Source organism: Pongo abelii, chromosome X (assembly GCF_028885655.2).
Source record: "Pongo abelii isolate AG06213 chromosome X, NHGRI_mPonAbe1-v2.0_pri, whole genome shotgun sequence".
Classification (NCBI taxonomy): Eukaryota; Metazoa; Chordata; class Mammalia; order Primates; family Hominidae; genus Pongo; species Pongo abelii.
The window spans coordinates 109,304,023-109,316,043 of NC_072008.2; the positions used below are offsets into that span (position 1 = coordinate 109,304,023).

The 12,021-nt window shown below is 35.9% G+C and overlaps 1 protein-coding gene across 22 annotated transcripts in view; it reads right to left on the reverse strand.

Annotated features, from left to right (window-relative positions):
• The window catches only part of LOC129053009 (uncharacterized), a 160,525-nt gene that overhangs the window by 55,371 nt on the left and 93,133 nt on the right, over window positions 1–12,021 (reverse strand). For all 22 annotated transcript variants that reach the window (XR_010138999.1, XR_010138994.1, XR_010138995.1 and 19 more), the window contains one exon: window positions 4,012–4,227. Coding sequence is in view for 2 of the 22 variants with exons in the window: in XM_063721232.1 (XP_063577302.1) it covers window positions 4,204–4,227 (24 nt within the window). In the remaining 20 variants the exon portion in view is untranslated. The remainder of the gene's footprint in view (window positions 1–4,011; window positions 4,228–12,021) is intronic.

Here is a 12,021-nt window from a genome sequence, read left to right on the forward strand (position 1 = left end):
GCAGGCTGGTCTCTAATTCCTGGCCTCAAGCAATCCTCTCACCTGAGCCTCCCTAACTGCTGGGATTACAGGCATGAGCCACTGCGCCTGGCTAACTTCTGAAGTCACTGCTTCAGCAACTTAAAAACCATACCAACAGACTGAGGATTTCCAGAATTTTTTTTAATTGAGAAGCAGATGGATTCATGAGACTGCTAACCCCAAATCCATCAGAACAAGAGTTAATCATATATGACTGAATTATCTGATGAGGGATTATCGTAGTTTTTTTTTTTAATATTGCTGATGTTGTTCTATGTTCTGGATATATAATGCAGCCTTGTCTTTCTTACATGTCTTTAACCCATAACAATTTAGTAGATTTGGCATTTGTAAACTGAAACAAAATATTTGCAAATTATCTTTTTCTCTCTGATACTCCCACCCTCTGTAGAATTCACAAATTCAAATTAGGTATTCTACTTTTCATGGTAATATAGTGATCTATACAGGTTCAATAAGAACTTGTCCTCCTTTTAATCAGGATATATTAATAATTGGCAAATTTGGTTATGCAAATAAGGCCTTGTCTGAAATATCATATTTGAGAATGATGCTCACTTAATCAAGTATAACCAGCTACAGTTAGAGAATTAAGATTTAAACTAGAGAGCCCACTGAGGAAAACCGACTTAGTACCTGGCTTTCAGGGTCCCAGCCTTATAGGTGACAAACAAAGGCCAGGACCTCTGAGATAGTTTGATAACCTCAAGAAGAAAGAATTGGCCCAAATTATATATAGTGCAGGTGAAATCCAGTGAGAAAAGTTTCTTGAGTTTCCTTCATAGCCCCAGGATGAGCAAATAATAAGAGGCTTTTAAAAATCCAATGTGAAAAACCTACAGCTAACATCAAATTCAATGGTGAAAGCCTGAAAGCCTTTCCTTTAAGATCAGGAACAAGACACCTGCATTCAAAATAATATTGGAAGTTCTAGACAAAGCAATTACATGAAGAAAAAGAAGCATTCAAATTATAAAGAAAGTAAAATTATTTCTGTTCACAGGTGACATTACCTAGTTTGTAGAAAAATTTAAGGATTCCACAAAAGAACTGTTCGAACTAATAAATTCAGCAATGTTGTAGGATACAAAACCAACACATAAAAATCAGTTGCATTTTTATACATTGACAGTGAACAACCCAAAAAGAAAATAAAGAAAACAATTCCATTTGCAATAGCATCAAAAAGAATATAATAATTAGGAATAAACTTAACTAAGGAGGCAAAAGACATCTGCACTGAGAACTACAAAATGTTGATGAAAGAAAATTTAAAAGACAGAAATAAATGGAAGTGCATTCTGTGTTCATGGATTGAAAGACTTAATATTGTTAAGATGTCAGTACTAACCAAAGTGATCTATAGATTCAATCCCTATCAAAATCTCAGTGATGCAATGATGTTTTTTGCAGGAATAGAAAAATGCATCCTAAAATTCATATGGAATCTCAAGGGATACTGAATAACTAAAACAATCTTGAGAAAGAAGAACAAAGTTGGAGGTCTCACACTACCAGATTTTAAAACTTACCAAAAATCTACAGTAATCAAAATAGTATGGTACTGGCATTAAAGACAGACAAATAAACTAATGAGACAGAATAGAGAGCCTAGAAATAAACTCTCACTTATATGAGAATTGATTTTTGACAAGGGTGCCAAGACCATTCCATGAGGGAAAGGACAGTCTCTTTAATGAATACGTGAGGAAAACTGAATATCAACATGCCAAAGAATGAAGTTAGGTACTTCCCTTACACCATATACAAAAATAAACTCAAAATAGATCAAAGCCCTAAATGTAAATCTAAAACTATCAAACTCTTAGAAGAAAACATAGGGGGGAACCTTCATGACATTAGTTTTGGCAATGATTTCTTGGATAACAAAAGCACAGGCAACAAAAAATAGATAAATTGGATTTTATCAAAATAAACTTATGTGCATCAAAGGACACTAACAACATGGTGAAAATGCTATCCATGCAATGGGAGAAAATATTTGCAAATCATGTATCTCATAAGGGACTAATATTTAGAATATATAAATAACTCCTACAACTCAACAATAAAAAAAAAATCGAATTAAAAACTCGGCAAAGGACCTGAATGACTATTACTCCAAAGGAGATATACAGATTGCCAATAAGTACATGAAAAGATGCTCAACATCACTAATTAGTAAGGAAATGCAAATCAAACCACACAATGAGATACCACTTCACATCCATTAGGATGGCTATTACACGAGAAAAAAAAAAAAACAGAAAATAACAAGTATTGGCAAGGATACAGAGAAACTGGAACCCTTGTGCATTGTTGATGGAAATGTACAGCCACTGTGGAAAACAGCATGGCAATTCCTCAAAAAATTAAACATACAATTAATATATGATCCATCAATTCCACTTTGAGTACATACCCAAAAGAATTGAAAGCAGGAGCTTGAATAGATATTGTATGCCAATGGTCAATAACAGCATTATTCACAATAGCCAAAAGATGGAGACAACCAAAGTGTCCACCAAGGGATGAATAAATAAACAAAATGTGACATAGACATACAATGGAATTTATTCAACCTTAGAAAAGAATAAAATTCTGATACATGCTATAACATGGATGAACCTTGAAGACATTATGCTAAGTGATATAAGCCAGACACAAAAAACAAATATTGTATGATTCCATTTATATGGGGTACCTAGAGTAGTCAAATTCATAGAGACAGAAAGTAGAATGGTGGTTACCAGGGACTGGGTTTTGGGGGGAATGGGAGGTTGTTGTTTAATGGGTACAGCTTCAGTTTGGGAAGATGAAAAAGTCTGGAGACAGATGGTGATAATGGTTGCACAACAATGTGAATATATTTCATGTCACTAAACTGTACACCAAAAATGATTTATATGGTAAATTTTATGTTTTATATATATATAAATACAGTAAAAAAATCCAATGTCATCATTATGAAAACTCTTAGCAATGAATACTGAAGAAGGACTATATAGTAAATTAGGATTTCTGCTGTACCTGTGTAAATAAACAAGCCAAATCTAATGAGTTCAGCCTCATTTTGTGGTCAAGAATAACCATACTTTGAAATTAATGTTTATCAAAAATAGAAAAACTATAGGAAAAATGTTCTTCAAAGGAAAATTGTGTGTTATTTATAGTACACCCTTCTGGGTTGTTTAATTCTGATTCTGTGGGAGCAATTTTATAGCTCTGTACACTTTTAGTTACTTAAAGAAATGGAAATAATTCCAGCCTATAAATATGCAAATGAATTTTGTACGGTGAGGGTGTGGAAAAGGATGGCCTTCCTCTCTTGCGGCAAAGCCTGAGAAAGAGGCTATTTTCAGTTTAAAAATAATGAAGCTTTAAAATTTCATGTAGTCATATCTGTTAATATTTATTATATTAAATAGTAAAACAGAAATTTTTAATATATTTATATTAATTCATTTTAAACTTACAATAAAATATCCATTACATTCTGTAAACCTACATTGTAAATTTATATGAAAAATATGTTTTCTAAAACAAGTCATAAGGAGATGGACTTTTTATTTGAAAATCTCTTTAATATTTATTCTAACAGAAGTCTGTTGAATTCTTATATATGTTCCTGCAATTAATCTGTTGGATATAATATATAAGGTATCTCTGGAAAATTTCAGCATATATTTGTGAGGGAATAAGAATGAAAAATATAGATAACATCTTACAGGTCCCGTGAATGGCTGACCTACAAAAATAACTAAAAGAACTGATTCGTTAGTAAAGTGGTATAATGCAACATTATTAAGTATAACCCACTATTTTATTTTTTAAACAAATTGGACCATAGATACATTAAACTAAAATTGATAATATCTAGTTTGTTGTAAAAAAAATGTTTTAAAATTAGCAGGACATCACACTTCAAGAACTAAAGTAGATTCAATGTTACTGGAACATGGTTCTTACCTTTTGTTTTGAATACAGTGTGCTTGTGGATATCCCCAGACAGCATCAGGCTCGGGTGGTCTGGATCTCTCTGGAGGTGATAGTGGAGCACTCAGTGTAGCAACCAGGCAGCCAGCCTTGGTGGTGATGTGCTCAAAGATTTTGATAAGAAAATCATTCATGATGCCCAAGAAATTTAATGTAGTGCTGATATCAGGATGAAATTGCTTCAGAACCCTGTAAACATAGATGTAAATATAGACAGTTACTCAACTGTCTCCATAGCATCTCTTTTCACATCTTCCCCTTCTGTGTTTTGGAAATGACTTTCTTAAAGCCCTTTTTGTTAAAGTCAGATTTAGAAGAATGCTCAGCCATGACGGACATTGTTTTCAGTACCTTGAAATGAAAAAGATAGTGGTTGGTGACAGGGTGGTGCCCATGTATAGGCCCTGTATTCAAATGAAGTACTGGGTACACACACAATTTCTAATTAGATGAAATGTAACTCGAGGAAACCCTGCCAATAAACCACACAATGGCAAATGTGATTGGATAGTTCTATGTGGCACAGTCCAATGAGAAGGCATGAAACGGTCAGGCTGACTGAAATCTTCCTGTAGGCTCCACCAAGAGCACTTTGAAGATACCATCTACAGCAGCTAAATTGTAGCAATTTCAGCTTCAACTTGTTGAGTGATTCTGATCTCCATAACCTGGTCCATGATGCCAGAGGAATGATGCTGGCCACGTTCGGGCCATTTGTCCACTAACCCAGAATCTAATGTCACTCTGGGCTAAGCCACTGTGGCTTGAGCAGGAATCCTCCCACATGGGAGAGGAGCTCGTGGAAAACAAGAGACCTGGCTAACAAACCACTGCCTCCAATTCTTCTCAAAAACCTCAGTGACTCAAGGAAAGATGACAAAACTATGGTCTCCAAACAACACACACACAAAACAGGAATATTTATTAAAATGTAAAATATTCATGAGCAATAAACAATATAAAAATAGTTTTCTTGATAATACTTAGGTCCTAGAAACATACTTTAAACTGTATAATTTGTGGATAAATATCAGGGTTCTTGGCTGAAAAAAGTTACTAAACTAAACATCTAACTAAACTCCTTAGGGAGAAAAGGGAAATAATGTAGGAAATATTATTCAATGGAAAGGATATCTGTTTCAAATATCTATGATAATACAACTGAAAATATTGAATGAATGTATAAATTTGTGGAAAATATAAATGACAGAAACTAAACCCACTCTCCTCCCCACAAAAGAGATTTAAGGACTAAGAAGAATGGAAGAAATCGAGGTCACCAGTGAGCTACCATTCCAAAAGGCCAGGCTTCCAAAAGTATTTCATGTCAAACCACTAAGGAACAGGTGTTTTTTTCTCCTAATGGAACGGTGTCAGATTATGAAGGGAAAAAATATCATTTTGATGTAAAGAAAATATGCTAAAAAGAGTTCTGACCAGTGACATTTATAAACAAGAATATAAAATCCTACATAAAATATTAGCAATTACATCTGGCATCATAGTTAATGATGAACAAAAAGGGACAAAGCAGGATTCATCCAAAAATACAAAGATGTTCCAGTAAAATACAAGTATGATTCACCTTATGATGTTAAAGGAAAAAAGGGTAATCTTCAGTTTATCTCAGTACATGATTTAACTTCCTTTGCTAATATAATGAGTTATACAATGTTTGTTTCATGGTAAAATACTAGCATTACCACCATTAGAGTCAGGATTCAGAAAAATTGAGCCCTCTCATCAAGACTACTATTTATCAAGATCTGGTGTATTTTTAAAAATCTTATAAAAGGACTTGAAAAAGGATTTTACTGCAAAGGAGACCTGGAAAAACTACAACAAAATCATCTGCAAGTAAACTGCCCAAAGAGGTACCACATGATTGACTTACACATTTGGGACAACATTTTGGGAAACGAAGGCTTTTTTCAGAGCCATGTGTGGCTTGAAAAAAAGGCTTTCTCTTTCAGAGAAAGAGCTGTGGACATATTTGTAAAAAAATATTTCATTAAGTCACTTAATTTATATCATGCTGCTTCAAAATGCCAATGTCTGTCAGTATGCCATACAAATGTTTTACCAAAATTATTCTAGCATATTGGTCTCATACACATTGTATTATGGAAAAAGGCATTTTTAATATATCAAATCCATGAGGACAGTTATAGCTTTTTTGCCATTTTCCTCTTGTAAATTCAGAAAGTAAATAGAAACATTAGTGAAAGAACATTAAAAATGCGTTGTAATTTGGCTGAGAGTGCAGGGGTGATTGAGACAGATGAATCTGGTAAGTAGAGAAAAAAAAACAGGGCTTGATGCTGAAAGGCTAGATGGGGCAATGAGTACATCTGATTATTAACCTGGTGGGTGCATGACGAACAAGGAGACTGGGCAAGAGTGCTCTAATTCTGTGTTTAAAAAAAAAAAAAAAAAGACTAAGAGAAACAGCTTTAACTGCTGTAAATAACGTACTATAAGCAGGACTCCTGGGGAAACAGTGTTACTGGAATAAAAATATCACAAGCTTTTTCTGAATTCATGTTAATACATAATGAAAACAAACAAAAAGCACAGAAATATATATCAAAAATTTCAAGAAACAATTCAATCCCCTTACCAAGCTCTCTGGACTCTGAAATTTGTATTCTATTTCATTGAGGTTTATTCAATTCTGTTCTTTCCCAGTCAAAAGTCTTTTTAAAAATCATAAATCTTAATGAGCTGCAATTATGCATGACTCGAATGATGTGAGCATTCAATGAGTGCAGCTCATACCCCACTCTCTGCTGGGTCAGCCAATGTAGGACCTGCAGCCCCTGAGCTATTGGCCCAGAGTGTGGGGAGGTGACCCTGCTGAACCAATAAGAGCCTTCCTGGGATGTTCAGCCTTGGGTGTTGAAGAGGAAACTGGTGTGGCTCTTTGCTTAGGTTTGGTAGCTTTATTGTCTAATCTTTTGCTTCCAGTCATGGAGATTTAAGGATATACATTCAGGGCTAGTAGTTGTGGACATAATTCCTGCCTCATACATCATGTTAGTCCATTTGTGCTGCTAAATACCTGAGACTGGGTAATTTATAAGAACAGAAAGTTATTTCTCACAATTCAGGAGGCACCAGCAAGTTTGATATCTGGTTGAAGGATCAGGTTCTGCTTCCAAGAAAGCATCTTGTTGCTGCATCCTCATTTGGAGGAAAGTGTAGGGACAAAAGGGGCCTAGGCAGTTCCCTCCAGCCCTTTTATAAAGTCGTTTATCCTGTTCATGAGGGCAGAGCCCTCATAGCCTAATCACCTGCTAGGGCCCCCACCTCTTAATACCATTACATTGGATATTAAGTTTCAACATGAATTTTGGAGTAGACACAAACATTCGAACCATAGCACATGGCAACTGATTAAGAAAAATAATGTCACACACACACACACACACACACACACAAGCTAAATAAATGTTATTTTTTTCACTTCCAAGCACATATGCCTGAAAATAAAACCCACCACGTCAACTTAGAAGGATGAAATCCCAGCTCCCAGTGCAGTCACCAATACAATGGGTTTGGTCCTTATTCCTGGCCCCTTACTGCCCATCTCCTCTTTGATCCTGGCCTGTTACTACTGGATAAGAGGAGAATAAGGATGGTGTGAGGAGGAGAAAGTTTGAAAAAGTACCCACTCTTTCCCCTTATTTTGAGGGATTTTAAAAACAAATCTAGGGTCACAGGCAGGTTTTGCCCAGTCCCTGAGGAGGACATTAGGGGAACATGAGAGCACCCAGACTTCTTTTTAGTGGGTCATCAGCCCAGTCCTTGCATGCTGACCCGTGGTCCATCTGAGAGATGTGATAGGCCAGCCCTGCCCCTCATGGCTTCTACTATTACTAAGTAATACCAAAACCCATCCATAATTTAACTACCTCTGCTTCCAAGATCTTTCCACACAGAGGTAAGTGTGAACAACATCAGCCTTTGGAGGTTGAAACTAGGCAGGGACCATATGGTTTTGGGTGGACCTGATGCTTGATCAGATATTTTGTCATGCACTATAAGGAATCTTGTTTTAAGAATAAATAATATGCATAGTCATTGCACTTGTTAAAATAATTGTGAATAGTGAATTCTGTCCCTTCTAGTAACTGAGAATCCTTTCCCAGATGGAATCTTCTCACAGAACTGAAGGACCTTACCCATGGCCGGGTAGGTTTTGGGTTAGGTCTGACACCAGAACCCAGGACGATCTCCTGAATTTCACTCCAGCGTCTGCTCTATCAGACATGGCATTAGACTGAGTGTTTGAGCCTATCAGAGACTCATAGAAACTGTGCCTCTCTGCATTAACCTGCTTGCCAAGAAATACGTTAAAATAAAATCTAAATGCTATGTTGATTTGCTTGATCTCCCTCAATATTCACTTGGGTAATTAATTCAAATTAAAATGTGCAAGCACATTTTTCTCTTAACAAACTCCAAAAACTGGGGATATCAGCAATCATGCTGAATTCCAGGGGCTGCTTCTGCTTTTCACTGTCTTTGAATTTCTTCTTGTGGCCTCAAACCTGAACCCATTTTCAACTCCATAGGTATGTGGTTTTGTAGACAGGAGGGTGACAGAGGGATTACAATGGAAGTATCAGTGCTATATTTGTGTTTTTATTCCATGTTGTTTGAAGCTGTAATTTGTTCATTTTCATTTCTGTGTTGTAATGCATTATAGGACTATAACACTATTCTTCTGTTGATGAACATTTGCATTGCTTTATGTTTTGTACTTAATGATCAATCTTGTTCACATCTTTTGGTGGACATAAAAACTCATTTCTGTTGCATATATACCAGGAGTGCAACTGCTGAGTCAGAGCATACATGAATGTTTAACCTTAGTAAATACTAACAGTTTTCCAAAGTGCTTTTTCAATTCGTAGTTCCAGCCAGAATGTATATGTGGGTTCTAGTTACTCTGTATCCTTACCAACTCTCCACATTATTTGTCTTTCAACTATTAAACGCCCATTTCACAGATGGGCTAACCCCTGGGCCTAGAAGAGGTTACTTTTCTAAGGTAAATACCAAGTCTGAATTCTAGATTCTTTCCACTATGCCAGGTTTTCAACTTTTAGATTATGAGTTTCCAGTACTCAAGTATTGGTTGTTCCAAAATTGCACAGGATAATACTTTTGTAACTTTAAAATTATATGTATTTTGGCTGGGTGCGGTGGCTCATACCTGTAATCCCAGCACTTTGGGAGGTCGAGTCAGGTGGATCACTTGAAGTCAAGTGTTCAAGACCAGCCTGTCCAACATAGGAAACCCCATCTGTACTAAAATACAAAAATTAGCCAGGCATGGTGGCACACGCCTGTGATCCCAGCTACTCAGGAGGCTGAGGCACAAGAATTGCTTGAACCCAGGAGGCAGAGGTGCAGTGAGCCGAGATGGTGCCACCGCACTCCAGCCTGGGTGACAGAGTGAGACTCTGTCTCAAAAATAAAAAATAAAAAATAATTACATGCATTTTGAGTTACCCCCCACAAATGAATAGAATGATACCTGTACCCTGATATGCATCTATATTAGTAGTCATTCAACATCACATCTCAATGATGACGATTGTTGTGGTGGTTGAGGTTAAATTGTTTCCTTTGGTCTAAGACATGGGCTGACAAACTTTTTCCATAAAGGGCCAGAAAGTAAATATTTTAGGCTTTGTGGGATATCTATTTATGATTTATTTTACTCCTAGTATTATTTCATCTTTTATACAGGTTATTAAGGTTAGTATTGCTGCATAACAAATTACTCCAAAATTTAACCATTTATATTCAAGAAGTGTTCAGCTGCTAGGTTCTTATTCTGGGACTCTCATGATGTTGAGGTCAAGATGTCAGCTGGAGGCCAGGCGCCGCAGCTCACGCCTGTAATCCCAGTGTTTTGGGAGGCCAGGGTAAGTAGATCACCTGAGGTCAGGAGTTTTAGACCAGCCTGGCCAACATGGTGAAATCCCGTCTCTACTAAAAATATAAAAATTAAAATTAGTCTGGTGTGGTGGCACGCACCTATAATCCCAGCTACTCAGGAGGCTGAGGCAGGAGAATCGTTTGAACCCAGGAGGTGGAGGTTGCAGTGAGCTGATATTGCACCACTGCACTCCAGCCTGGGTGACAGAGCGAGACTCTGTCTCAATCAATCAATCAATCAATAAAATATGTCATCTAGGACAGCAATCATCTTAAAGTTGGACTGGGATGGAAATCCAAGAGGGCTCACTAACAGGGATGGCAGTTATTGCTGGCTTTTGGATTACAACACAGCTGGAGCTGTCAATCAAAGAGCATATATATAGCCTTTTCAGCATGGTGGTTTCAGGGTAGGAAGAATTGTTACATGGCAGCTGCTTCTCCAAGAGTGAATATTCCAAAAATGCCAGGCAGATAACTTTGTGGGGTGTTTTGACCTAACCTCAAAAGTCACACAAAGTGATTTACACTGTATTATACTGATCAAAATAGTCGCAGGGCCTCCCAAATTCAAAAGGAAGAGACAAAGTCCACATCTGTCAATGGGAAGAATGGAAAGGTCACATATCATATGAGAGTGGGACATAACAACTTTGGAAATTAAATCTCTTTCCCAGGTAAATAAATGGATGCAATATGCATATAGACATTCAATAGATCAATGTTGTTAATAGTAAAAGTATGGAACATTTCTAATGCTAATCAATGGGGAATTGATTAAATAAACTTTGGTAACTCTAAAGCGTAGAATATTATGCAACCATTAAAATGTATAAGGTAGTCCTATGTAGACTGACATGGGAATGTTCTTAAGATATAGTTTTAAGTGAAAGAATCAAGTAGCAGAACAGTATATACAGTACAATTTCATTAAATATACAAATTATATAAGAAATAAGCATAGAAAAATTTAATAAAATATAGCATACGACCCCACCCTCTACATTATATATATGTTTGATTTTCTGTAGTTTTTATAATTAACAACATAGTAAACATTTAGCTACATATATCAATAAATCTTAAAATTCTCATAACTTTTGATCCATTAATTCAAGTTCTTAGAATAAATCCAAATAAAAAATCAAGGAAATGTACTAACATATAAATATTAAAACACGCATAATAGAGAAAAATTATGTGACTTTAATTCAATCCATTATAGTGAAAATCTGCATATATAATACTTTGAAATAATCAATATGACAGATTTTTATCACAGCTTTATTGAGGTATAATTCTCATGCCATATAATTCGCCTATTTAGGGTGCATAATCCAATGGTTTTTTAATATACTCACAGAGTTGTGCAACCATCATCACAATCAACCTTAGAACATTTTCATCACCTCAAAAAGAAATCTCACGCCCATTAGCAGTCACTACCATTTTCCCTTCAATTTCCCACCCCTAGCCCTATGCTACCACTAATTTACCTTCTGTCTCTATGGATATACCAATTCTAAATGTTGCATATTAATGGACTAATACAATATGTAATAATTTGTGACTGGATTATTTCACTTGGCACAAGGTTTTCAAGGTTCATTCATGTTTTAGCATGTATCAGCACTTTGTTCCATTTTTTTGCCAAATAATATTCCATTGTACAGACATATCATATTTTATATATCTATTCATTGAGTGATAGGTATTTAAGATATTTCTACTTCCTAACTATAATAAATAATGCTGCCAGGAACATACACATTCAAGTTTTGTGTAGGCATATTGTTTCATTTGCCTTGGGGATATACTTAGGAGTGGAATTCTTGAGTCATAAGGTAATGCCATGTTTAACATTTTGAGGAACTGCCCAACTGTTTTCCACAGTAGTGTGCCATTTGATGTTCTCACCTATAGTATGTGATGTTTCCAGTTTCTCTACATTTTTGCAAACACCTGTCATTATATTTCTTGTTTATTATATCCATCCTAGTGGGTATAAAGCGGTATCTCATTATGGCCTTG